This window comes from Panthera leo, chromosome A1, assembly GCF_018350215.1.
Source record: "Panthera leo isolate Ple1 chromosome A1, P.leo_Ple1_pat1.1, whole genome shotgun sequence".
Lineage (NCBI taxonomy): Eukaryota > Metazoa > Chordata > Mammalia > Carnivora > Felidae > Panthera > Panthera leo.
In genome coordinates, this window is record NC_056679.1 from 88521463 (window position 1) to 88546707 (window position 25245).

Below are 25245 nucleotides of genomic sequence, written 5' to 3' on the forward strand. Positions count from 1 at the left end.
GATGAGGGTTTCTCAAGGCCTGAAGCCATGTTCTGCAGTCAATACGCGGGTCACAAGGAGCAGTCAGTAACCTGCAGAATTTGTGGTTGCAGCTAGAAAGCAGCGTTCCTATGTGTCATTACTGAAAGTGACTAAGTTAGACCAGGGGAAAGAGTGACAGCTCATGCATATTTAAAATATCCCACAGCAAAGATGAATGCCTTTTTTCCAAGGAGGAAATGGCCCAGCTTAAAGGAGACCGTGCCTCTGCAGACGCATCAATAGGACTTCTTTAAAAACAGGTTTAAAAGACGAACAGTCTTCCTGTGTGCCCTGGTGGAAGAGTGAGGTGCCACTGACGGAATAGCCTCTCCAAAGCAGAGCCTGAGTCTGACAAAGTGTCTAGCTATGAACCAGGGAATCCAAGTTTTCTCTACAAATATACCATGAAGCGAATGAGAAGGGCAGAGAGAAGCTGTACACACGCAGGCACTTTGCTGAGTGTCCTGCGTGGGGCCGCGTGCGGGTCCTGAGCGGCACAAACACACACACACCTCCCTGAACACGAGGACTGATGTCTGGTGAACCCAGGTGAGCGTGGCAGGGTGTGGGGGTTTCTACCAGTTCTTACGTTCTACAGACATGTGCTGACATGTCTACGATGTGCACATGCATGGTGTCTAGGCATTTGCTTCAAAATTACTTAAAAAGGAAAAAGTTAAATCACTATTGTCCAGCAATAGCATAGGAAGACAAATTAAAATATTTCCGTCTAATATTGTTTAAAGTTCTACTTCTGGACAAAAAGAGGCAAGAATCCAGTGTCAAGCCCTTGAGAGAAATGTGGGTGAGTGAGCATGCTCAGTTGTATACACCCCTGTGGGGCACCTGCACACACACATACATACACACACGGACATACAGACATGCACACAGCACATGCACACACAGCACACACACAGATACATGCACAGCAGATGTACACATACACATGCACAGCACATGAACACACAACACACACACAGACATATACACGTGCACAGCACATGCACACACATGCAGACATACACAGACACATGTACAGCAAATGTACACACACCACATGCAAAGCACATGCACCCAGACATACGCAGATACACACAGAGTACATGCACACATACACAGACATACACACACACAGCACATGCACACACAGCACACACACGGACATATACACACGGCACAGCGCATGCACACATATGCAGACATACACAGACACATGCACAGCACATGCACACAGACATACACACATGCAGAGTACATGCACACATACATGGACACACAGACATACACACACACAGCAAACACACGGACACACACAGCACATGTACACATAGCACACACATAGACGCATGCACAGTACATGCACATACAGAACACACATGGACATACACAGACACACAGCACATGAACACACAGACACACGCAGAGCACATGCACACACATGCAGACATACACATACACATGCACAGCACATGCACACATAGCACACACAGATATACACATAGGCACGGCACATGCATACACACCACATGCACAGCACATGCACACAGACATACACAGAGTACATGCATACACACAGCCCACACACAGACATACATAGACACATGCACACATACCACACACACAGACGCATACACAGCACATGCACACACAGAACACACGTAGACATACACAGACACCCACACAGCATACACACAGACACATGCACAGCACATGCACACACAGAACACACACACACATACACACGCATAGCACACACACACATGCATACACACACACACACAAAGCACATGCACACACAGACACACAGCACTCTCACGCAGAGCACACACATGGACATACAAACACATGCACAGCACATGCACACACACACATACACAGACGTATGCACAGCACATGCACACACAGCCTATACACAGACACATGCACATACACCATACACACAGATGCATGGATAGCACATGCACACACACGTGGACATACACAGATACAGCACATGCACACAGACGTATGCACAGCACATGCACACATACAGCCCACACATGGACATACATAGACACATGCACACACATGTGGACATACACATACACACACAGCACACACACAGCACATGCACACACAGACACACATGGACCTACAGACACACAGCACATTCACACAGAGCACACACATGGACATACACAGACACACACACAGCATATGCACACACAGCCCACACACGGACATACACAGACACATGCATACACACCACACACGCAGTACAGGCACACACAGACACACGCAAAGCACATGCACATATACAGACACATGCAGAGCACACACACACAGTGCACACAAACACAGTACACATGTATGCACATATCTGCACATGTACAACAGGCAGGAGCGGCCATAGGCAGACCGTGTGTGTACAGGCCCACTGGCATGTCTGCACATCACCAAGTGCAAGGACCCAGAACAAGCACCGCTCTTTCTCTGCTCTCTGCATCTGCAGAGAGCAAGATGCACGGTGGCCCATGTACACCAGCAGGGAGATGTCTGCAGGCGCCATGGCACCGGGAGCGCACATTACCTGTCTCAGTTCCTGGGCGTCCCCCTCGGAAATGAACGGCTGGGTCGTCTGCAGCTGGAGTGGCTGGCCGTCCTGGCTGCCTGGGCAGGGCTCGTGGTGCACGGCCCGGTCCATCAGCCCAGACGCTGGAAAGGAAAGTCAAACAGCCGTGACATCTTCCTGGAGGTGCGAATGACCCAAGAACATTCAGAACTTTACACGGACTGATGTTGAGGGCTCGAGGGCCGTCAGGGCTCTCTCACACACGCACTGGTCCACAGCCTCTGTGCCTGCTGGGGAGGTGGGTGTGGCAGGGCCCTGTCCCTGAGCTCTGCTACGCTGGGCTGGGTGGGGGCTGCCCGAGCCTCACTCCCACCCCAGGTCCACGCTGCTCCCTTAGCCTTGCTCTGACTGGAGAGTCAAGGTCTGGTTCTGTGGCTAACATCTGAAGAAAGGCCCTGTATCCACAAGTGGTCGTTATCCTTGTCTGGGGGAAAAGACCATACGTTTGGAGTATCAGATGTACCATGTGCTGACCCCTGGTGAAACGCCCAGGAAATCCCCTGCTGGAAACTGCAGCACCGAGTCTTACCCCACACAACGCTGTGGTTCTCCAGAGCACAGGAAATGGCCAGCAGCTTGGGCCAAGCAAAGCTGAGTGTGCAGCCGCGCCGAGCTGGGGGTGAGTCAGAGCGCTACATGTGGCCCGGCACTGCTCAGGGGTGTCTCCCGTCCCCCGACACCTGCGCCCGGTGAACTCCTGAGGAGCGGAAGGGCAGACAGGCCCTCCTGTGGGGTGCAACCAACCTCCATCTGCGGCCCTGGGGCATCGGTCAGGGTCTGTGGTCTGCCCTTCTCCATCATGCAAAGCATCCAGGTACGTGGCATAGCCACGTTTATGTTAGGGAGCTGCAGAGCAGAAAGTGCACAGGACGAGAGTCAGCTGTTTGGATGCCAGCATCTCTGGCTTCTGTGGGACAGGAGGCACAGAAGGGCCACCCCAGAGGTGGTGAGCAGTCATCATAGCAGCCGGATGAACGCACAGTCAGGAAAGGAAGGAGAAGGATGCTGGTCTGGGGCGAGCTCCACACATACACAGACTCCCCTGCTACTTGAGTTTCTCCACATAACTCTTACACAGTCATCCTCCCTGAGGAGCAAAGGAAGCACGGCCTCGTCCAGGACAAGTGCAGGCTGGGTGAGGATAAGACACAGGTTTCTCAGGGTCCCGCAGAGGAAAGGGGCCCAGGCCACACAGAGAGCACTCAGGAATGTGTGGGCAGAGCGGGGGCTGCGTGGAGGCAAGACCCTGGGTCTTGGCTGGCCTCTGCTGGAGGAGACCCTGTGCAGGTGTGTGCACACTGTGTGTGTGTCCCATGAGTAGTGGGTCCATGGAGAACACCACACCCTCATCCAGGGGGTCCAAATGTCCTCCCAGACAAAACCATGCATACACATCAGGTTTTCTACTCCATTCTTTAAAAAAAAAAAAAAAAAAAAAGCCAGGGGCACCTGGGTGGCTCAGTCGGTTGAACATCCAACTCTTGATTTCAGTTCAGGTCATGATCTTGTGGTTTGTGAGTTTGAGCCCCATGTCAGGCTCTGCGCTGACAGTGTGGAGCCTACCTGGGATTCTCTCTCTCTCTCTCTCTCAAAATAAATAAACATTTTTAATAAAATAAATGCTGACTGCAACCAATGAAATTGCTTTCACAACCTGTGTTCTAAAATCTCCAAAGCCCCATCCTCCTCCAACTTCCTCAGGGCTTTTAATTAGCAAGGAACTTTCCATAGGCCGCAATTCAGTGCTGTTTGGCCTTAACGTGATCAAAGATGTCACCACCTACAATGTTACATAACGAAAAGCACTTTTCTGAAGTGGGCCACAGAAAAGCAGCATCAGAGCCCGGCTGGAAGAATGGAGGCCAAAACAGAAAACCTGGTCTACAGCTGTTATTGGCCTAAAAGAAAGCCAGCTGACACACGTGATGTCACAAGAGTTATCAGTGGAACACAGTGAGTGCAGTTCTATGGCAAATTTCTTCCTCGGTGTCCACTCCCCGGTCCCCCGGGGCTCCCGTCCCACATCACACCGACGTGTCCCCCCCCTTGGCCACGCCAGCAGCAACCACCTTCCCTCGTCACCTGTCCCGGCATCACTCCACCTGCACACCGGCAGTCCCGTGCCGCCCCTGCACTCTGCAGCTGGGCCTCTCCAGCCGGCGTGTCCAAGACTGCAGCCCACGGGGCCCAACACTGTGTGCCTCCACTGCTGCTCACACACCTGCAGCTGTATTCTGGAGGGCTTGCTGACCTCTTCTGAATGTGTAACAAAAGGGGTTTTTACTTAACCAGAAAGCCGAAACAGAATTTTTCTTCCTGGAATATACTAAGTCAGGGCTATTTTTCATGAAGAGCTATGGGTCAGCAGGATCCACACAGAGCTTAGCACCCCCATGCTCTGTACTGAGACCTGAGTCACTGACTCAGTGACTTCAACGCTCTGAAATATCTCCGAAGAAAAATCAATTTCAGTACAAAATAGTTTCTGTCTCTGAAGTCATTAATTATCTCAGTTAAACAGAATCAGCACAAATCGTTCAAGGTACAAGGGAATGTACGGATGATTTCACTTTCTAGGAACAACGACTGGGCTGGGAGGGGCAGCTGTGGACGCACACCTAGCCTCACTGTGTGCCCAGAGCAAGGCCCAGCAGCTGCACCTGGGAGCAGAGCAGAGCCTCCAGAGGTCATTCTCCTTGTCCCTGGGACCCCAACACCTCAACGATGGCTGAGGGATGGGCCCAGAGAACATCAGAGGATGCTCCCTCCCCTGCTTACGCAGGAAGCACAGGACAGAGAGTGGAAACGAGGGAAACAGCAGTCTCCACTAACTACAACCACAACACCGTACTCTGCAAACGTGCAAAACTATAGAGCACACAGCTTGGACCCATGGGTCCTTGGAGGGGATCAAGTGGGTCAGAGCCACACAGCTTCCAGGGGGTCCACTGGGGTCAGGGAGTACCTGTGTCCTAGTGACCACACAGGGAGGGTATATGTGGTAGCATGGTTCCCGTGGCCTAGAGACCACACGGGTGAGGGTCTGTCTGTGGTCACTGTGGTCCCTGCGCCCTGGGATCAGGACTCTACCACCTGGAGCCAGAGTCTTAAATCAGCGATCCTGCACAGGGACATTACTGTCACACAGATGTGTGTACTGCTAGACACCCGGGCCCATCCTGGGTGCTGGAGATGCGGTCATTAAGGTCTGGTCCGGAGTACATGTCCCAGTGTGGAAGCAGGACAGCCAACCAGGGGGCACTGAGGGCAGGCGCTGGGTAAGATCTCCATTTGGTGAGTGAGCAGGTGACCAGGGCCTCTTAAATAGGCAGTCAGAGAAGGTGACCAGTTGGCAAAGATGAAAGTAAGTACCCAAAACTCTGTAAAACACTATGCATGGGCCTTGCTCTGAAGTCCTCCTGAAACCTGTCAGCCCAAGATCATGAGACAACATAAGACAACGTGCCAACCTCCACACAGACACATCCCATGGGACACCACACACGGTTGGGGACAGCAGGCATGAGGGAATGTGGACAAAACGCGGACTTGGGAGAGCGACAGTGTGTGAGCATCGTTTCGTCAGGGGAATCAGTGTCTGAGACACGGGGACTCTGTACCCTCCTTGCAGCTTGTCCCCAAGCTGGAAGCTAGGCAAACACAGCAGTTTTTCCGCTGCTTTCCCCCAAGGTGGACACTGCCCACCTGTGTCGTCCGGGCTCCCGAAGCCCCTGGAGACACCTTGGGCCAGCTGGGCCGCTGGCTGGGCCACCTACACTGCACAGGATTGCAGAGGTCTCCGGGAAGTTCCTCTGGGTCCTGTGACTACACTGCCACCTTCTGGCCACAGGCTCTATCACAACAGCAGCTGGAGATGTCCAGCCATGGTCTCCACCTCAGGTGCGGCAGCCAACAACAGAGACACACAGCAAGTCAGACACACCACTCTGCTCACAACCGGGGCCTGTAGCTCCTTCCCCAGCTCCCTCCTCACCACCTGCAGAAGCTCACAGGCAGGCAGGGTGGCCTCCCCAAGGGAGGACTCCACGTCTTGATCTGCACAGGCTGATGTTAGTCCTGAGGTGAAAACTCATGTGTCATCCTGATATGGCTCCACTCACTCCACGAACACAGGCCCCATCACTCAATCCAACCCGAATCTGGACCTTGCTCAGGAGGTGTGTGCGGACATGGCTGACGGTAGGTGACTGTGGCTTCCCTGAGGAGGAAGACGTCTGGCCCGTGGTCAGCAGCCCTGGCTGGTGCCCTTCCTGATCCAAACCCTGGCCGCAGGGCTCTGGCCCCTGTGCCATGTCCTGTCTCTGAAGATGCCAGCTCTAACAGAAAGCCCACGAACCACGAATGTGGTGGAGCCCCATGAGGACAAGGGTTGTGGGTGCCCAGCACCATGTCCTTGGTCTCCCCTCACTGCCCAGGCCCCTTGGGTCAGGGTCTTATGCTGGCTTGTACTGCTTACCCTCCTTGGCCCTGTCATGGGCTTCTAAGTCTGGCCTTGAGAGAGGGGCCAAAGAAAAATCTGGGAGCACCAAGAAAATATGTTGTTTTTTTTTTAAATGTTTTATTATTTGAGAGAGAGAGAGTGCACACATGCGAGCAAGGGAGGAGCAGAGAGAGAGGGAGACACAGAATCTGAAATAGGATCCAGGCTCTGCCAGCAGAAAGTCTGACATGGGACTCGAACCCATGAGCCACAGGATCACGACCTGAGCTGAAGTTGGATGCTCAACCAACCGAGCCACCTAGGCGCACCAAAAAAATACGTTTTTTAAATTAAGTTTTTACATTAACATTCCCAATGTCTTGGTATTTATGGGACCAGGTCTATTTTTAAGCACATTTCTTCTTGAAACTTCCATCTAGAATAACATCACAATATTCATGTGTTAGGGAAATTGGTTATACATTAGCACTGAAATCAATCACTTCAGAGAAAAAAGAAACCAGGACAGTAAAAACATGTCTCTCACTTTAACAGACACCTGGCAATCAAAGTTAATAAGGAAGGACTACTGGCCTGTCAGAAAAATTGCTATAATACAGAAGTAAGATCACATATAACACCAGTATTAGAAAATACGATACTTTATGACTCTGGGATTTCTTAAGCTGGACTCAAAAACAAACTGAAGGGGAAACATGGTGGATGTGACCACAGCAACATTAAACATTTCTGTGGTGGAGAATGACCATCTGGGAGAGGTACTGGTAGCCCCTGAAGTCAACAAGGGATACATATCTACAAAAAATAAGGTGCTACTACAGATCAAATGAAGAAACAGCACGGTAGAAAAACAAACCGGATAGGCAGTCCACAGAGACAAACCTGTGAGGCCACAAAACAAATAAAAGGTGTGAGACACGCCTTCTCACAATCATTCACAGAGACAAAAATACAGACTAAAGACATGGGGCGACTGGGTGGCTTAGTTGGTTAAGCATCCAACTTCAGCTAGGGTCATGATCTCACGATTTGTGAGTTCAAGCCCCGCGTCCAGCTCTGTGTTGACAGCTCAGAGTCTGGAGCCTGCTTCTGATTTTGTGTCTCCCTCTCTCTGCCCCGCCCCTGCTCACGCTCTGTCTCTCAAAAATAAATAAATGTATCCCACTTGATCATGGTGAGTAATTCTTTTTATATGCTGTTGAATTCAATTTGCTAGTATCTTGTTGAGAATTTTTGCATCCATATTCATCAGGGATATTGGCCTTTAGTTCTTTTTTTGCTGGGTCTCTGGTTTGGAAATCAAAGTAATGCTGGCTTCATAGAATGAGTCTGGAAGTTTTCCTTCCTTTCTATTTTTTTGAACAGCTTGAGAAGGATAGGTATTATCTCTGCTTTAAAAGTCTGGTAGAATTCCACAGGGAAACCATCTGGTCCTGGATTCTTACTTGTTGGAAGATTTTTGATAACTGATTCAATTTCTTCGCTGGTTATGGGTCTGTTAAAGTTTTCTATTTCTTCCTGTTTGAGTTTTGGAAGTGTGTGGGTGCTTAGGAATTTGTCTATTTCTTCCAGGTTGTCCAGTATGTTGGCATATAATTTTCATAGTATTCCCCGATAATTGCTTGTATTTCTGAGGGATTGGTTAATAATTCCATTTTCATTCATGATTTTATCCAATTTTTTTTAACGTTTATTTATTTTTGAGACGGAGACACAGCATGAAGAGGGGAGGGGCAGAGAGAGAGGGAGACATAAAATCTGAAACAGGCTCCAGGCTCTGAGCTGTCAGCACAGGTCCCAACACAGGGCTCGAACTCACGGACTGTGAGATCATGACCTGAGCCAAAGTCAGCCGCTTAACCGACTGAGCCACCCAGGCTCCCCCATGATTTTATCTGTTTGGGTCCTCTCCCTTTTCTTTTTGAGAAGCCTGGCTAGAGGTTTATCAATTTTGTTTATTTTTTCAAAAAAACCAACTCTTGGTTTCATTGATCTGCTCTACAGGTTTTTTTAGATTCTATATTGTTTATTTCTGCTCTGATCTTTATTATTTCTCTTCTTCTTCTGGGTTTGGGGTGTATTTGCTGCTCTGCTTCTATTTCCTTTAGGTGTGCTGTTAGATTTTGTATTTGGGATTTTTCTTCTTGCTTGAGATAGGCCTGCATTGCAATGTATTTTCCTCTCAAGACTGCCTTCACTGTTTCCCAAAGCGTTTGGGATAGGCCTGCATTGCAATGTATTTTCCTTTCAAGACTGCCTTCACTGTTTCCCAAAGTGTTTGGATTGTTGTATTTTCATTTTCATTTGTTTCCATATATTTTTAAATTTCTTCTCTAATTGCCTGGTTGACCCATTCATTCTTTAGTAGGGTGTTTTTAACCTCCATGCTTTTGGAGGTTTTCTAGACTTTTTCCTGTGGTTGATTTCAAGTTTCATAGCATTGTGGTCTGAAAGTGTGCATGGTGTGATCTCAATTCTTTTATACTTATGAAGGGCTGTTTTGTGACCCAGTATGTGATCTATCTTGGAGAATGTTCCATGTGCACTTGAGAAGAAAGTATATTCTGATCCTTTGGGATGCAGAGTTCTAAATATATCTGTGAAGTTCATCTGATCCAATGTATCAATCAGGGCCCTTGTTTCTTTATTGATCCTGTGTCTAGATGATTTATCCATTGCTGTAAGTGGGGTATTAAAGTCCCCTGCAATTACCACATTCTCAATAAGGTTGCTTATGTTTGTGATTAATGGGCTGCAGGGCTGGTTCAACATTTGCAAATCAATCAATGTGATACATCACATTAATAAAAGAAAAGATAAGAACCATATGATCCTGTCAATTAATGCAGAAAAAGCATTTGACAAAATTCAGCATCCTTTCTTAATAAAAACCCTCGAGAAAGTCAGGATAGAAGGAACATATTTAAACATCATAAAAGCCATTTATGAAAAGCCCACAGCTAATATCATCCTCAATGGGGAAAACTGAGAGCTTTCCCCCTGAGATCAGGAACACGACAGGGATGTCCACTGTCACCGCTGTTGTTTAACACAGTGTTGGAAGTTCTAGCATCAGCAATCAGACAACAAAAGGAAATCAAAGGCATCAAAATTGGCAACGATGAAGTTAAGCTTTCACTTTTTGCAGATGACATGATACTGTACATGGAAAACCCAACAGACTCCACCAAAAGGCTGCTAGAACTGATAACATGAATTCAGCAAAGTCGCAGGATACAAAAGTAATGTACAGAAATCAGTTGCATTCTTATCCACTAATAATGAAGCAACAGAAAGACAAATAAAGAAACTAATCCCATTCACAATTGCACCAAGAATCACAAAATACCTAGGAATAAACCCTAACCAAAGATGTTAAAAATCTGTATGCTGAAAACTATAGAAAGCTTATGAAGGAAATTGAAGAAGATACAAAGAAATGGAAAAACCTTCCATGATCATGGATTGGAAGAATAAATATTGTTAAAATGGCAACACTACCAAAGCAATCCACACATTCAATGCAATCCCAATCAAAATTGCACCAGCATTCTTCTAGAAGCTAGAACAAGCAATCCTAAAATTTGTATGGGACCACAAAAGATCCCGAATAGCCTAAGTAATACTGAAGAAGAAGACCAAAGCAGGAGGCATCACAATCCCAGACTTCAGTTTCTACTACAAAGCTGTCATCATCAAGACAGCATGGTATTGGTACAAAAACAGACACATAACCAATGGAATAGAATAGAGACTCCAGAATTGGACCCACAAAAGGATGGCCAACTAATCTTTGGCAAAACAGGAAAGAATATCCAATGCAACAAAGACAGTGTCTTTAAGAAATGGTGCTGGGAGAACTGGACAGCAACATGCAGAAGGATGAAACTAGACCACTTTCTTACACCATTCACAAAAATAAACTCAAAATGGATACAGGACCTGAATGTGAGACAGGAAACCATCAAAGCCCTAGAGGAGAAAGCAGGATAAAACCTCTCTGACTTCAGCCGCAGCAATTTCTTACTTGACACATCTCCAAAGGCAACGGAATTAAAAGCAAAAATGAACTATTGGGACCACATCCAGATAAATAGCTTCTGCACTGCAAAGGAAACAATCAACAAAATTAAAAGGCAACCTACGGAATGGGAAAAGATAGTTGCAAATCACATATCAGACAAAGGGCTAGTATCCAAAATCTATAAAGAACTCACCAAACTCCACACCTGCAAAACAAATAATCCAGTGAAGAAACGGGCAGAAGACATGAATTGACACTTTTCCAAAAAAGCCATCAAGATGACCAAAAGACACATGAAAAAATGCTCAATGTCACTTCTCATCAGGGAAATACAAATCAAAACCACACTGAGATACCACCTCACGCCAGTCAGAGTGGCTAAAATGAACAAATCAGGAGTTATAGATGCTGGAGGGGATGTGGAGAAACGGGAACCCTCTTGCACTGTTGGTGGGAATATAAACTGGTGCAGCCACTCTGGAAAACAGTATGGAGGTTCCTCAAAAAATTAAAAATACTGATGAGTAATGGATAAAGAAATTGTGGTTTATATACATAATGGAGTACTACGTGGCAATGAGAAAGAATGAAATATGGCCCTTTGTAGCAACATGGATGGAACTGGAGAGTGTTATGCTAAGTGAAATAAGCCACACAGACAAAGACAGATACCATATGGTTTCATTCTTATGTGGATCCTGAGAAACTTAACAGAAACCCATGGGAGAGGGGAAGAAAAAAAAAAAGAGGTTATAGTGGAAGACAGCCAAAGCATAAGAGACTCTTAAAAACTGAGAACAAACTGAGGGTTGATGGGGGGTGGGAGGGAGGGGAGAGTGGGTGATGGGTATTGAGGAGGGCACCTTTTGGGATGAGTACTGGGTGTTGTATGGAAACCAATTTGACAATAAACTTCACATACTGAAAAAAAAAATTAAAAATAGATCTACCCAATGATCCAGCAATAGCACTGCTAGGAATTTACCCAAGGGATACAGGAGTGCTGATGCATAGGGGCACTGGTACCCCAATGTTTATAGCAGCATTTTCAACAGCCAAATTATGGAAAGAGCCTAAATGTCCATCAACTGATGAATGCATAAAGAAATTGTGGTATATACACAATGGAATACTACTTGGCAATGAGGAAGAATGAAATATGGCCTTTTGTAGCAATGTGAATGGAACTGGAGAGTGTTATGCTAAGTGAAATAAGTCATAGAGAAAAAGACTGATACCATATGTTTTCACTCTTATGTGGATCCTGAGAAACTTAACAGAAGACCATGGGGAAGGGGAAGGAAAAAAAAAAGTTAGAGAGGGAGGGAGCCAAACCATAAGAGACTCTTAAAAACTGAGAATAAACTAAGGGTTGATGGGAGTGGGAGGGTGGGGAAAGTGGGTGATGGGCATTGAGGAGGGCACCTGTTGGGATGAGCACTGGGTGTTGTATAGAAACCAATTTGACAATAAATTTCATATTGAAAAAAAAAAGAGAAAGAAAATAAATAAACGTAAAAAAATTTTTTAAAAAGAAAAAAAAGACTAAAGACGTGACCGAGATGTTACTGACACCCATCAGGAAGGTGAGCCTGAGGAGTCCGGTGGTCCCAGGCTGTCCAAAGGCATACATCCAGCCCCACGCTCTCCATGGAGACACGCGGGAGGACTCCATGGGCCCTTGCCAAGGCCTACAAACCCACAAAATGTATCTGCATGGTTGTCCAGGATTCTGATTCCCAGACACATTCCTGGAATGGGCCCAGGTCGGGGGTGCAGAGCCGGCATGCTAGTGTCAATTTAGTCCCACAGAGGAAAGAGGTGAAAACACCTACCCTGGAGCCCTCCTCTGTTCTGGATAGAAAGCAGACTCTGGAGAAACCTGCCTGGCTCCCATTTGAGTGTGTGGTATACCTGAGTCTGGGACTTGCCCACTTCGAGGTGGCAGGAACTAAGGAAAGAGGCCCGAAGTTGTTCTCACCTGCTAACAAATGCACAGTTGCTGGTGCCTGGAAACCAGCAGCTGCTCCAAGCGATGCCTCAAATTATGGATGTGCCACAGGCATGCTGCATTTGACCATGATTCTGGAGACTTGTGCAGGGCCTGCACCAGCAGTCACTCACCTGTGTGCCACATGGAGCAGCCCTTCTCTGCTGGGGAGGAGGTTTTGGTGCTGCTGGGTGTCAGGGCGTCTCCTAACACCTCCATCTTTTTGCTGAACTGCACCTCCAAAACGGGGATGGCCTCTGGCATCCTGGCAGATATCAAGTGATAGGCTATGTCAGGCTTCCCAATGAACCGCTGGCGGATGCTGATCTCATAGGGCGTGTGAACCTTAATGTCATCCACGTCTTCTCTTTCGAACCTGTGCATGAGCGCAGAACTCGAATCATGGATTTCCAGTCCAGACACTAGGACGGTGAGACTCCCTGGTTTGACATGGGATGCTGTTCTCTGGGAGACAACAGCAGGAATTCTGACCACTACCCCTTCCTTCCCAAGAGTTTTGGGACTAGCCGTTGAAGCGTCTCCCTTAAGCTTTGTTTCTGATGGCATTTTCCAAAGCTTGGAGCTAAAGGGCCACCAGGAAGGTGACTCCAGCTCTGTCAGCAACCTAAAAGACCAAACAAAACACAGAACAGTCAACGGGGTTTCAGTGCGTTTTCTTGAAGACTGCTTTAGCCTTCACACAGCACTTAGCCATTTTACAGGGCTACATTTTACCCAAGCACTCCATAAAGCAGAAGAGCAGGAATTACTACCCCGTGCTTTAGAAAAGAAAACCGAGGCCAAGAGCATATCTCTTCTGTCTACAGACACAAAGCTATCAGTAATAAGCCCACAATAGAAACACATGTCTTTTGGGGTGCCTGGGTGGCTCAGTCAGCTAAGTGTCTGACTCCTGATTTTGGTTCAGATCATGATCTCGCAGTTTGTGAGTTTGAGCCCCAGTCAAGCTCAGTGCTGACGGCGCAGAGTCTGCTTGGGATTCTCTCTCTCCCTCTCTGATTCACCCCTGCTGGCACTCTCTGTCTCTCTCTACAAATAAATAAATAAACTTAAAAACAATTTTTTAAAATAAAAATAAAAAGGAAAAGAAACACACGTCTTCTGAAAAATGTTGCTCTTTTCACGTTTGACCCTGGGTGATTCTGACTCCAAATAAATCCTGATCTGAATCTATAGAGAGCCATCGGATGGAAATTTCTGCAGTAATCTGTCTGTCCAATATGGTAATAGGCACATGTGGTTACTGGGCATCTACAGTGTGGCTCCTAATGCAGGACTGAATTTTAAACTTAATTACATGTGGCTAGTGCCTACCATATCAGACGGTACAGCTGTAAAATAACCACTGATAACACCACAAGATCTATCTTGTGATGAAAAAAAAAAAATAGAAGCAGGAAAGGAAAAGCAAAGGAACAAAGATCAAATGGAAAAAATAGAAAATAATCAAGGTGGCAGACTTAAATATAGTCATATTAGTAATTATATTAAATGTAAATAGACCAAATCCTCTAATTTAAAGGCAGATTGTCAGCCTGGATTCAAAAACAAAAACAAGACACAGCTATATCTTGTTTACAAGAGACTGTGAAATATAAGGGCACAGACACGTCAAAAGCAAAGGTATTGGTAAAAAGATGCATCGTGCCAGTAGTAAACCTTAAGACAAGGATGTTACCAAGGATAAAGACAGACAATGCATAATAATCCATCAACAATCCACCAATCCAACAAAAAGACTGAATACTAAACAAGTATATCTGACAAAATTTCAAAATTCATTAAGCAAAAACTGACAACTCTAAAAGAAGAAATAGACAACCACAGTTGTAGGTTTTAACAAATTTATCTCCATAATATAGCAAGAAGACAAAAACAATTAGTAAGAATATAAACACTATTTAAACAACTCAACTTGATTGATATTTATGGAACCAACATCTGTCTGAATACACTCTTTAAAGTGTATTCAGAACATTAAAAAAATGTAACACATCTCAATAAATTTCAAGTATTGAAATCATACAGAACATATCTTCTGTCCTCAAACAAATGACATTTGAAATTAATGACAAAAGGCTAATAGAAAATCCTCAAATATCTGGAAATTAAATACGATTCTAAATAAAGGGAATCAAAAAAATCTGAAGTGAGTGAAACAAACCAATATGCAAAAAATGGCAGGGTGCAAGTGGAACAGTCATGAGGAAAATTTATAGCTTTCAGTGGATGTTGGAAAACTTCTTAGAAGGATTTAAAATCAGCGATTTAAGCTTCTGTCTCAAAAAGTTATAAATTGAACCCAAAGTAAGTAGAATAAAGGAAAAGCAGAAATCAATGAAATTGAAAACAGAAAAAAAGAAAATATTAAAAAAGCCAAAAGTTGGTTCTTTGAAATAATTAAAAAAAAAAAAAAAAAAAAGAAAACCCTTACAAAAAATGATCCAAAATAAAACAAAGAAAATGCATATCACCAACATCAGGAGTGATGGAGGCATCACCATAGAGCCTTTAGCCCTGGAAAGGCTCCTAGGGGATACCATACCCAACTTCACACCAATAAATTGGACTTTTATGAAACAGACAAAACACTCAAAAACCACAACCTTCCAAAACTGAAGCAAGAAGTAGTTCAAGAGTATGAATAGCCATAACGAAGTAGCAGAAAGAGAAATTGAGAAAAAAAGAATCTCATTTACAGATGTACCAAAAATAATAAAATACCTTAGGAATAAATTTAACCAAAGAGGTGGAAGACTTGTACTCTGAAAACTATTAAGACATTGATGAAAGAAATTAAAGATGACACAAAGAAATGGAAATATATACCATGCTCACGGACTGGAAGAATTAATATTGTTAAAACATCCATACTACCCAAAGCAATTTACAAATTTAATACAATCTCTATCAAAACACCAAGAGCATTTTTCACAGAATTAGAACAAATAATGCTAAAATTTGTATGGAACAACAAAAGACCTCAAATAGCCAAAGTGATCTAGAGAAATAAGACCCAAGCTGGAGTTATCACAATCCCAGATTTCAGGATATACTACAAAGTGACAGTGATCACAACAGTATGGTATTGGCACTAAAACAGACACACAAATCAAAGGAACAGAATAGAGAGCCCAGAAATATACCCACACTTATAGGTCAATTAATCTACGATGAAGGACACAAGAATATGCAATGGGGAAAAGACAGTATCTTCAACAAATGGTGTTGGGAAAATTGGACAGCCTCATGCAAAAGAATAAAATAGGACCCTTTCTTACACTTTACACAAAAATAAGCTCAAAATGGATTAATGGATTAGATGTGAGACATGAATGCATAAAACTCCTGAAAGAAAACACACACAGTAATCACCTAGACATTGGCTTTAGTAACATATTTGTGGATATGTCTCTTTAAGCAACGGAAACAAAAGTGAAAAACAAACTGTTTCATTTTTTATTTTCATAAAATAAAAAGCTTCTGCACACCAAAGGAAATCACTGATAATACAAACAGATAACCTACTGAATGGAAAAAAGATATTTGCAAATAATACATCTGATAAGCAGTTAATATCTAAAATACATAAAGAACTTATACAACTCATCACCAAAACAAACTAACAAACAACCCAATTAAAAAATGGGCAGAGGATCTGATTAGGCACTTCCCCAAAGAAGACATCCAGATGGCTAACAGACACATAAGCATAAGAAGATGTTCAACATCACTCATCATAAGGGAAATACAAATCAAAACTACAATGAGATACCACCTCACACCTGTCAGAATGGCTAAAATTAACTCAGGAAACAACAGGTGTTGGTGAGGATGCAGAGAAAGGGGGACCCCTTTGTACTGTTGGCTGGAAGTGCAAACTTGTGCAGCCACTCTAGAAAACAGTATGGAGGTGTGTCAAAAATTAAAAATAGAGGGGCGCCTGGGTGGCGCAGTCGGTTAAGCGTCCGACTTCAGCCAGGTCACGATCTCACGGTCCGTGAGTTCGAGCCCCGCGTCAGGCTCTGGGCTGATGGCTCAGAGCCTGGAGCCTGTTTCCGATTCTGTGTCTCCCTCTCTCTGTCCCTCCCCCGTTCATGCTCTGTCTCTCTCTGTCCCAAAAATAAATAAACATTGAAAAAAAAAAAAATTAAAAAAAAAAAAAATTAAAAATAGAATTACCATATGACCCAATAATTTCACTACTGGGTATTTACCCAAAGCAAATGAAAACACAAGTGGTAAAGATATATGCACCCCTATGCTTACTGAGGCATTATTTACAATGGCCAAACTATGAAAGTAACCCAAGGGTCTACCCATAGAAGAATGGATAACGAAAACGTGATACACACACACACACACACACACACACACACACACAGAGGAATATCACTCAGCCACAAAAAAGAATGAAATCTTGCCATTTGCAATAACATGGATGGACCTCGAGAGTATTATGCTAAATAAAATAAGACAGAGAAAGACAAACACTACATGATTTCACTTATATGCAGAATCTAAAAAACTCAACAAATAAACAGAAAAAGAAAAGGCAGAAACAGACCCATAAATACATAGAACTGATGGTTGCCAGAGGGTAGGGGGGTTGGGTAGAGGAGCAGAATGGGTGAAGGGGAGTGGGGGATAGAGGCTTCCAGTTAAGGAACGAATAAATCATAGGGGTAAATTAAGATACAGCACAAGGAGTATGATCAACGATACTATAATAGTCTTGGACACTGGTAGTGAGCACAGCATCATGTATCAACTTATCCGATATGCTATCCACTGAAAATTAATGTAACCTTGTGTACCAACTATACTTCAATTTAAAAAGGGGGGGGGGGCGTGGACATCCACCCTTACCTGCTGCACTAGGATCCTTCCCCAAGCATGGGATTACGGTACAGGAGGCCACATGAAGAGCCAGTAGCAACAACGGAAACCTTACGGGTGCAGGGGGGTGCACCTCTAGGGGGGTGGTAACAACACCTCCCTAATTCTCCCAGTTAGGGCACTGTTAAGCCCTTAGTTTATCCCAAAATTCACATGGAAACACAAAAGACCCAGAATAGACAAAAACAATCCTGAAAAAGAAACAAGTTGGTGGACTCTTGCTGAGTGCAAACTTACTACACGGTCATAACGATGATGATGGTGTGGTACTGGTGAAAGGTTACAGCGTGGATTAATGAGATGGAACTCAGAGTCCAGAAACAAACCTTTATCCTTATGGTCAACTGGTTTTCGACAAGGATGACAAGACAATTCAGTGGGGAAACATCCATCTTTCAACAAATATTGCTGAGATCACTGAATAGCGTCATACCAAAATAAATAAATAAATAAATAAATAAATAAATAAATAAACAAACAAATAAATAAATAAAATAAAAAAGAAAAGAAAAAAGAAATTTGATTCATTTCTCACATCATTCACAAAAATGAACCCCAAGTGGTTCAGGGACCTAAACAGAAGAGCTAAAACTATGACTCTTGGAACAAAGCAAAAGAATAAACCTCTGTGACTCTGGATTAGGCAATGAACTGGATATGACACCAAAGGCAAGTGACAAAAACAAAAAACAAAAAACAAAAAAAACAGGTACATTGGTCTTCATCAAACTTAAAATCCTTTGGCCTTGTGTCCAGCCAGGTCTGGGCCCCATCTGTGCGCAAGGCACAAGCAATCAGGCCTGCGTTTCATGGTGCCCCGAGGGTGAGGGGAGGGAGCAGCAGAGAAGGAGAATGAGGACCTGGGAGGGTCTTCTGTCTTCCGAGGTGTGCTCCCCTTGAGTTGGCTGGGCAGTATCTGAAGGAGCAAAACTGCAAAGCTCTGAAATACTCATGTTGTGAATGTGAAAGACCAGTGTTGGCTTCGGAGGAAGAAAAGGCTATAGATGCTATTATGTTGAAACCAAAATAAAAACAGCTAATGATTTTCTCTGGTCACTTAAACCAGAGAAGCCAAAATAGGAAAAAGACTTTTTGCTCATCTGTTGGGTTAGACTAGTTTTTCCCTCCATGAACACTGGAGAGAAAATGGACACGTTCTGTTTTTGAAAATGTACAAAGTAAATGATTCTCTTGCTCTAAGTTATTTCAAGAAGAAAGAATGAATTGAACAGTTATGAGCTGGGAGCATAATAGTATGTTTTGAGAGTTGTTCTAAAGCACAAAAAGTGGGGCATCTGGCTGGCTTAGTAGGTAGAGCATGCAACTCTTGATCTTGGGGTTGTGAGTTCAAACCCCAGGTTGGGCACAGAGATTACTTACAAATAATTCTAAAGCACAAAAAGTAGAAATATTATTTTCAAACTTGACTCTTTAAGGAAACGACACAATCTGTACATCCTCTATGAATAATATGAAGACCACTGATGGGACTTAAAATTGATAACATGCAGGGGCGCCTGGGTGGCTCAGTCGGTTGGGCGGCCGACTTCGGCTCAGGTCATGATCTCGCGGTCCGTGAGTTCAAGCCCCGCGTCGGGCTCTGTGCTGACAGCCCAGAGCCTGGAGCCTGTTTCAGATTCTGTGTCTCCCTCTCTCTGACCCTCCCCCATTCATGCTCTGTCTCTCTCTGTCTCAAAAATAAAATAAATGTTAAAAAAAATTTTTTTTTAAAAAATTGATAACATGCAGTCTGGGGAGAAAATGTCTATTGGGAAAGTTTAGGATAAAACTTTCTTTTGCTCAGTCTGTCCTTTTAGTTCTAAAATAAATTGTGCTTGATTCATTGGAGAAAAAAAATTAAAATCCTCTGTGATTCAAAACCACCTTCAAGAAAGACAATCCACAGAAAGAGAGAAAATATTTTCAAATCATTTATCTGATAAAGGGATTTCTACCCAGAATATATAAAACTCCTACAAAGTCCATAATAAAAAGACAACCACATAAAAAATGGTCAAAGAATTTAAAAATAAAATAGACCTATGGGAAAAAAGCGTATGAAAAGATGCTTATTATCATTAGGAAAATGATTGTGTAATGAGACGTCACTTCACACCCACTATGATAGTTATAATAATAAAGCAGACAATAACAAGTGTTAGTGATGTTGTGGAGAAACTGGAGCCCCCATACATTATTGGTGGGGAGGTGAAACATGGCACAGCCACTTTGGAAAACAATTGGTCAAGTTCTCAAAATGTTAAAGAGAGACCCAGCAATTTCCTACCCAAGGGAAATGAAAACAAATGTTCATGCAAACACTTGTACACAAATGTCTATAGCAGCACTATTCATAATGGCCACAAAACAGAAACAACAAAATGTCCATCAAAATTGGTCAATGGACAAACAAGATGTGATAGATCATATAACAGAGTATTGGTCAGAAATACAAACTAATGGGGTGCCTGGCCGGCTTAGTCAGTAGACTCTTGATCTCAGGGTTGTGAGTCCAAGCCCATTTAAAGTAGGTATGGAGCCAGAAAGAAGGATGGAAGGAAGGAAGGAAAGAAAAGAAAAGAAAAGAAAAGAAAAGAAAAGAAAAGAGAAAAGAAGAACAGAAATATAAAGTAACAAAGTACTGATCTATCCTACAATGGAGATGAATCTCAAAAACATGACACGGTGCAAGAAGCCAGACATATGTTAACTCTCTAAAAAGACAAGTCTACACAGAAAGACTAGATCAGTGGTGACCTGGGCAGGGCAAGAACAGAGTGACTGCCAAAGGGCTTGAGGTGACTTTTGGGGGGGATAGAAATGTCCTAAAATTTGGACTACAGTCTTGTCTGTACAACTCTGTAAGTTTACTAAAAATCATTGAATTGTTTACATACAGTGAGTAAATTTTATGGTATGTAATTTAAAAGCCTGTTCTAAAAAATCTACATATCAGAGACACATCAGAATAAAACAGTCAGAATATCTAGGATAGGGAGGAAAAAATGTAGGCACAATCCTACCCAACTTAGCAATCATATACACTAGGAACACAATGGGAAATGTCCTCAAAGTGCTGAGCTACACTTGGCTCAACTGTGAAGAGCCAAACTGTCATTCCAGAGTGCCATTTTCCAACCTCTGAACAGAGGCAATACCAGTTACTCACAGATGCCAATGAAAACACAACCAGACCAATTACCTCAGCAAGTAGCTTCTACCAAACTCCTGAAATCAAAACTGGGTTACCAACTTGTCTTCATTTCATTTAAAGAGAGACATGGAATGCCAAAAAGTAGGAAGTGCATAACACAGAATTTTAATATTTTGTTTTCTAGAAGTTCTATGCTGCTTTTGACTGCAGAGAGGCTGGCATAGAGGTTTCAGCCACGATAAGCCCAAGTGGCTTCCCAGCCAGAGGGAATTCAAAGAGACAAGACCCAATTCCTAAGAACATCTTTGTCGGTTCACTAGCTGAACAGAGACGCAATGAAAGAGAAACTTCAATGACCACATATAACAAGAGAGACACACTTTGCAAAAATAGTTGGGAAAAGATTCCAATTCCAGCCATAACCCTCAACAAGCAAAGACCACTAATCCCCAAGGAGTAGAATTAGGTTTCCAGAGTGTATCAGTCAGTTCGGGTTACTGTAACAAATACCACAAACTGCATGGCTTGAACAACAGACATTTATTTCTCAGTTATGGAGGCTAGGAAGTTCAAGATTAGGGTGCCAACAGATTTGGTTTTGGGGAAGAGCTCTCTCCCTGGCTTGGAGACAGCTACCTTCTTGTTGTGTCTTCGCACAGCAGAGAGAGAGAGGAGAAAGAGGAAGAGGGAGAGGGGGAGAGACAGAGAGAGAGAGGAAGGGGGGGAGAGAGGAGGAGGAGGAGGAGGAGGAGGAGGAGGAGAAGAAGAAGAAGAAGAAGAAGAAGAAGAAGAAGAAGAAGACGACGAGGAAGAGGAGGAGGAGGAAGAGGAGGAGGAGGAGGAAGAAGAGAGAGACAGAGATTTAGCCTCTTCCTCTTATCCCATCATGGGGGCTCTACTCTCATGACCTCATCTAAACCTAATCACCTCCCAAAGGCCCTGCCTCCTAACACTATCACACTGGGGTGGGGGTTGGGGGTGGTGGTGACCTCAGGGACTTCAGGTGAATTTCAGGGACACAAACATTTAGTCCATAACAGATTTACCACAACAGAATGTGCACTTCTCAAGAAAAAATGATAAAACATACAAAGAAAGAAGAAAGTATGGCTGATTCATAAGGCCCATACTCATCTCTGAGGAAGTCCTAATATTTTATCAAAGATGTTACACCAAAATCTTAAATATGTTCAATGAGCTAAAGGAAACTATGGACAAATAACTGAAAGAAATAAGAAAAAAAATGTCTGAACAAAACAAGAATATTAGTAAAAAGAAATTATGAGAAGGAAACAAATTCTAGAGCTGAAAAGTGCAATCACTGAAATGAAAAACTTGCCGGAGGGATTCAACAGCAGATTTGACAGGGGAGAACAGAGAATGGGTGAATTTGAAAGTAATACCTTTGAAATTACCCAGTCTGAGGAGCAGAAAGGAAGGAAAATAAAGGAAGAAAAATGATCAGAGCCCAAAGGACACCATCAAACATATCCATAAATGTATTATGGGAATCCCAGATGGACAAGAGAGAGAAAGGGACAGAAAATGAATTTGAGGAAACATTGGTTGAAAACTTCCCAAATCTGATGAAAGACATGAATGTACACATTCAAGAAGCTCAACAAACTCCAAGGGGGATAAACTTAAAAAGAGCCACATCAAGATACATTATAGTCAAACTGTTGAAACCCAAAGAGAAAAACAGAATTTTGAAATGAGGAGCCACGTTCAAAGGATTCACAGTAAGAGATGGTCCAACATAATCAGCCAGCCACCAAGTAGCAGGCTGAATACCCTGGAGACTAGAGGCATATTGGAGACTTGGTGTTGGTGGCTGTGGTCAGGCTGGCCTTGGTGAGCTGAAGTCTGTGCTGCTGGACCCAATCATAGCTTCCATCCCTGTCACCTTGTTCATGGGCTCAGTGGGTAACTTCAGGAGGTGCTGGGGAAACAGACCGACGGGTATCTAGGGCACAGGTCATCCTATCCACTGGATTATTACAATCCTCCTCTGCTGAAGACACCCTTCAGTGAGCATTCACGTGAGGCACATCTTTGCCTTTTTTCCCAACCAGAGAAGTCTATCCAACACTTCTGCCCTGGATCTCCTGGTCATGAAGTTTCCAGTCCTGTTTCTTGTTTCTTCCAGTCCTAAACATCAGCCAAACCACTGGCTGCAGCCAATCAGCATGCAACTGAGCATCTGGCCATTCCTCCTTCCAAGAACCCTGTTGAGCAGAGTGCCACACACTGGTCACCAATCTCAGGGGAGGACTCAAACACTTTTGCCCACAGCATCCTGGTATCGGAGTTACCATGGAGCACAACACAGTCCAGCACTGGACAGAGCAATGCCATACTCAGCTTTCCTAGTGCAGAGAAGAGCAGAACAGAACCAGCTCTGGTAGTGGCCGCTGGTCCCCTGGCAGCTGATGCAGGACAACAGGCTTATGCACATCCTTTGAATGCTGTAGTTCAAGGACTGCCCCCTCTCCGTGGACTCTGATATATGAACTCTGACAGCTGGCAGAGTGCTTCAGTAGAACAAATGAGTACCAGTTGAGCTTATAACAGGGAAAGCTATTTTCCTACTAGGTGATAAGCCTGGCATAGGCTGTGTGCTCCAGCCCTCAGATCCATTCTAACAGGGCTGACAGTGGGTCAGAAGACTGCACGAGACTGCCTTCCCAACATGGTGAACCTCCAGGTGCATGGCTTGAAGTTCTGCCACTGGAAGGATCTCCCTCCACCTCTGTCCATTTCTGGGTGATGCCTGCACATGGTACAGAACCATCTGTAAGTGTAAACCAGGCCCTGCTGCTTTCATTCTCAGTCAACTGATAGCAGGTATGGGTTGTGCCGTAGGTGCAGGCTGGGGGCAGAAGGCAGGGGTGTAGGAGCAGGCACCGTAGCACGAGAGCTAATTCCTCATACAGCCTAACCCGTGCTGTCAGGGCCCGCTTGCCCCTGATCTCCTGCATCACACCATCGTTGGATGCGGGGGCTGGGGGGAGGGTCACCATGCGTGCCCACGTCATGGCTTGCTGGGTCAAATAACACCCATTTCATGAAGAACAGCTCAGATTGTGTGATAACATGGTGGTCCACGGTCCAGTGTTCAGTCTCTACAAAGGCCCAGTAGCAGGCCAAGAGCTGTTTCTCAAAAAGAAAGAAGTTATCTGCACAGGATGGCAGGGCTTTGCTCCAAAATCCTAACAGCATACACTGTGACTCCCTACAGAGGTCTCCCACAGGCTCTGGAGAGCACCCCTGTCTACCACGGACACTTTAAGTGCCACTGGATCTGCTCAATCGTGTGGCCCACATGGCAGCCTGGACTTGCTGCAGAGCTTTCTTGCTTTGGGTTCCACTCAAGACCAATAGTTTTTCATGTCACTTGGTAAAAGGGCCAGAGTAGCACCACAAATGAGGACGTTGCTTCCAAAATGCTCACCACCAGGCAGTGTCTTCTTTTTGGTTGTAGAAAGAGCCAGAAGCAAAAACCTGTCCTTCACGGTAGAAGACACTTCGGTGAGCCCCACACCACTGGATCCCTAGAAATTTCACTGAGGTGGAAAACCCCTGATTCTCTGGGAGATTTACTTTCCCACCCTCTGACATGCCTTCGCAGTGTGTCCTGAGTAGTTGCTAATTTTACGCCCTCGATGCAGTTGGCATGGTATCACCCAGGTAACAGACCAGGGTGCTACCCTGTGGAGGGAAACACAGTCCAGGTCCCTGTGACGGAAACGGGCATGGGGCTGGAGAGCTGGTGTTGCCATGAGGCGGGACAGCGTTGCACAGTTTGCTGGGGAGCAAACTGCTCTGGTGGCCCCTCCTAACAGCATGAACAAAGAGTGTCTGCCAGAGTACACGCTGCGCCCCAGGTCCCACATGATGTGCTAACTTGCTCAAGTGTCTGGTACAGCGAGTGCCATAAGAGAACGACCTGGTCACAGTTGGGACAATCCACTGTTCTTCTCCAACTTTTCCCTGCACAGCCCAGTGAGTGCGCTGAGCGGAGATGGTGCATGGCTCACTGCCCGCGCACCCTGCAGGT

The 25245-nt window shown here is 44.7% G+C and overlaps 1 protein-coding gene across 4 annotated transcripts in view; it reads right to left on the reverse strand.

Annotated features, from left to right (window-relative positions):
- Positions 1-25245, reverse strand: part of SNAP47 (synaptosome associated protein 47) — a 50958-nt gene that overhangs the window by 8533 nt on the left and 17180 nt on the right. For 3 of the 4 annotated variants that reach the window (XM_042931787.1, XM_042931794.1, XM_042931803.1), the window contains exons 3-4: positions 13246-13736; positions 2594-2718 (exon numbers count right to left, since the gene is read on the reverse strand). In XM_042931787.1, the coding sequence (XP_042787721.1) occupies positions 2594-2718; positions 13246-13736 (616 nt within the window). The remainder of the gene's footprint in view (positions 1-2593; positions 2719-13245; positions 13737-25245) is intronic. The other variant, XM_042931811.1, reaches the window with a different exon arrangement.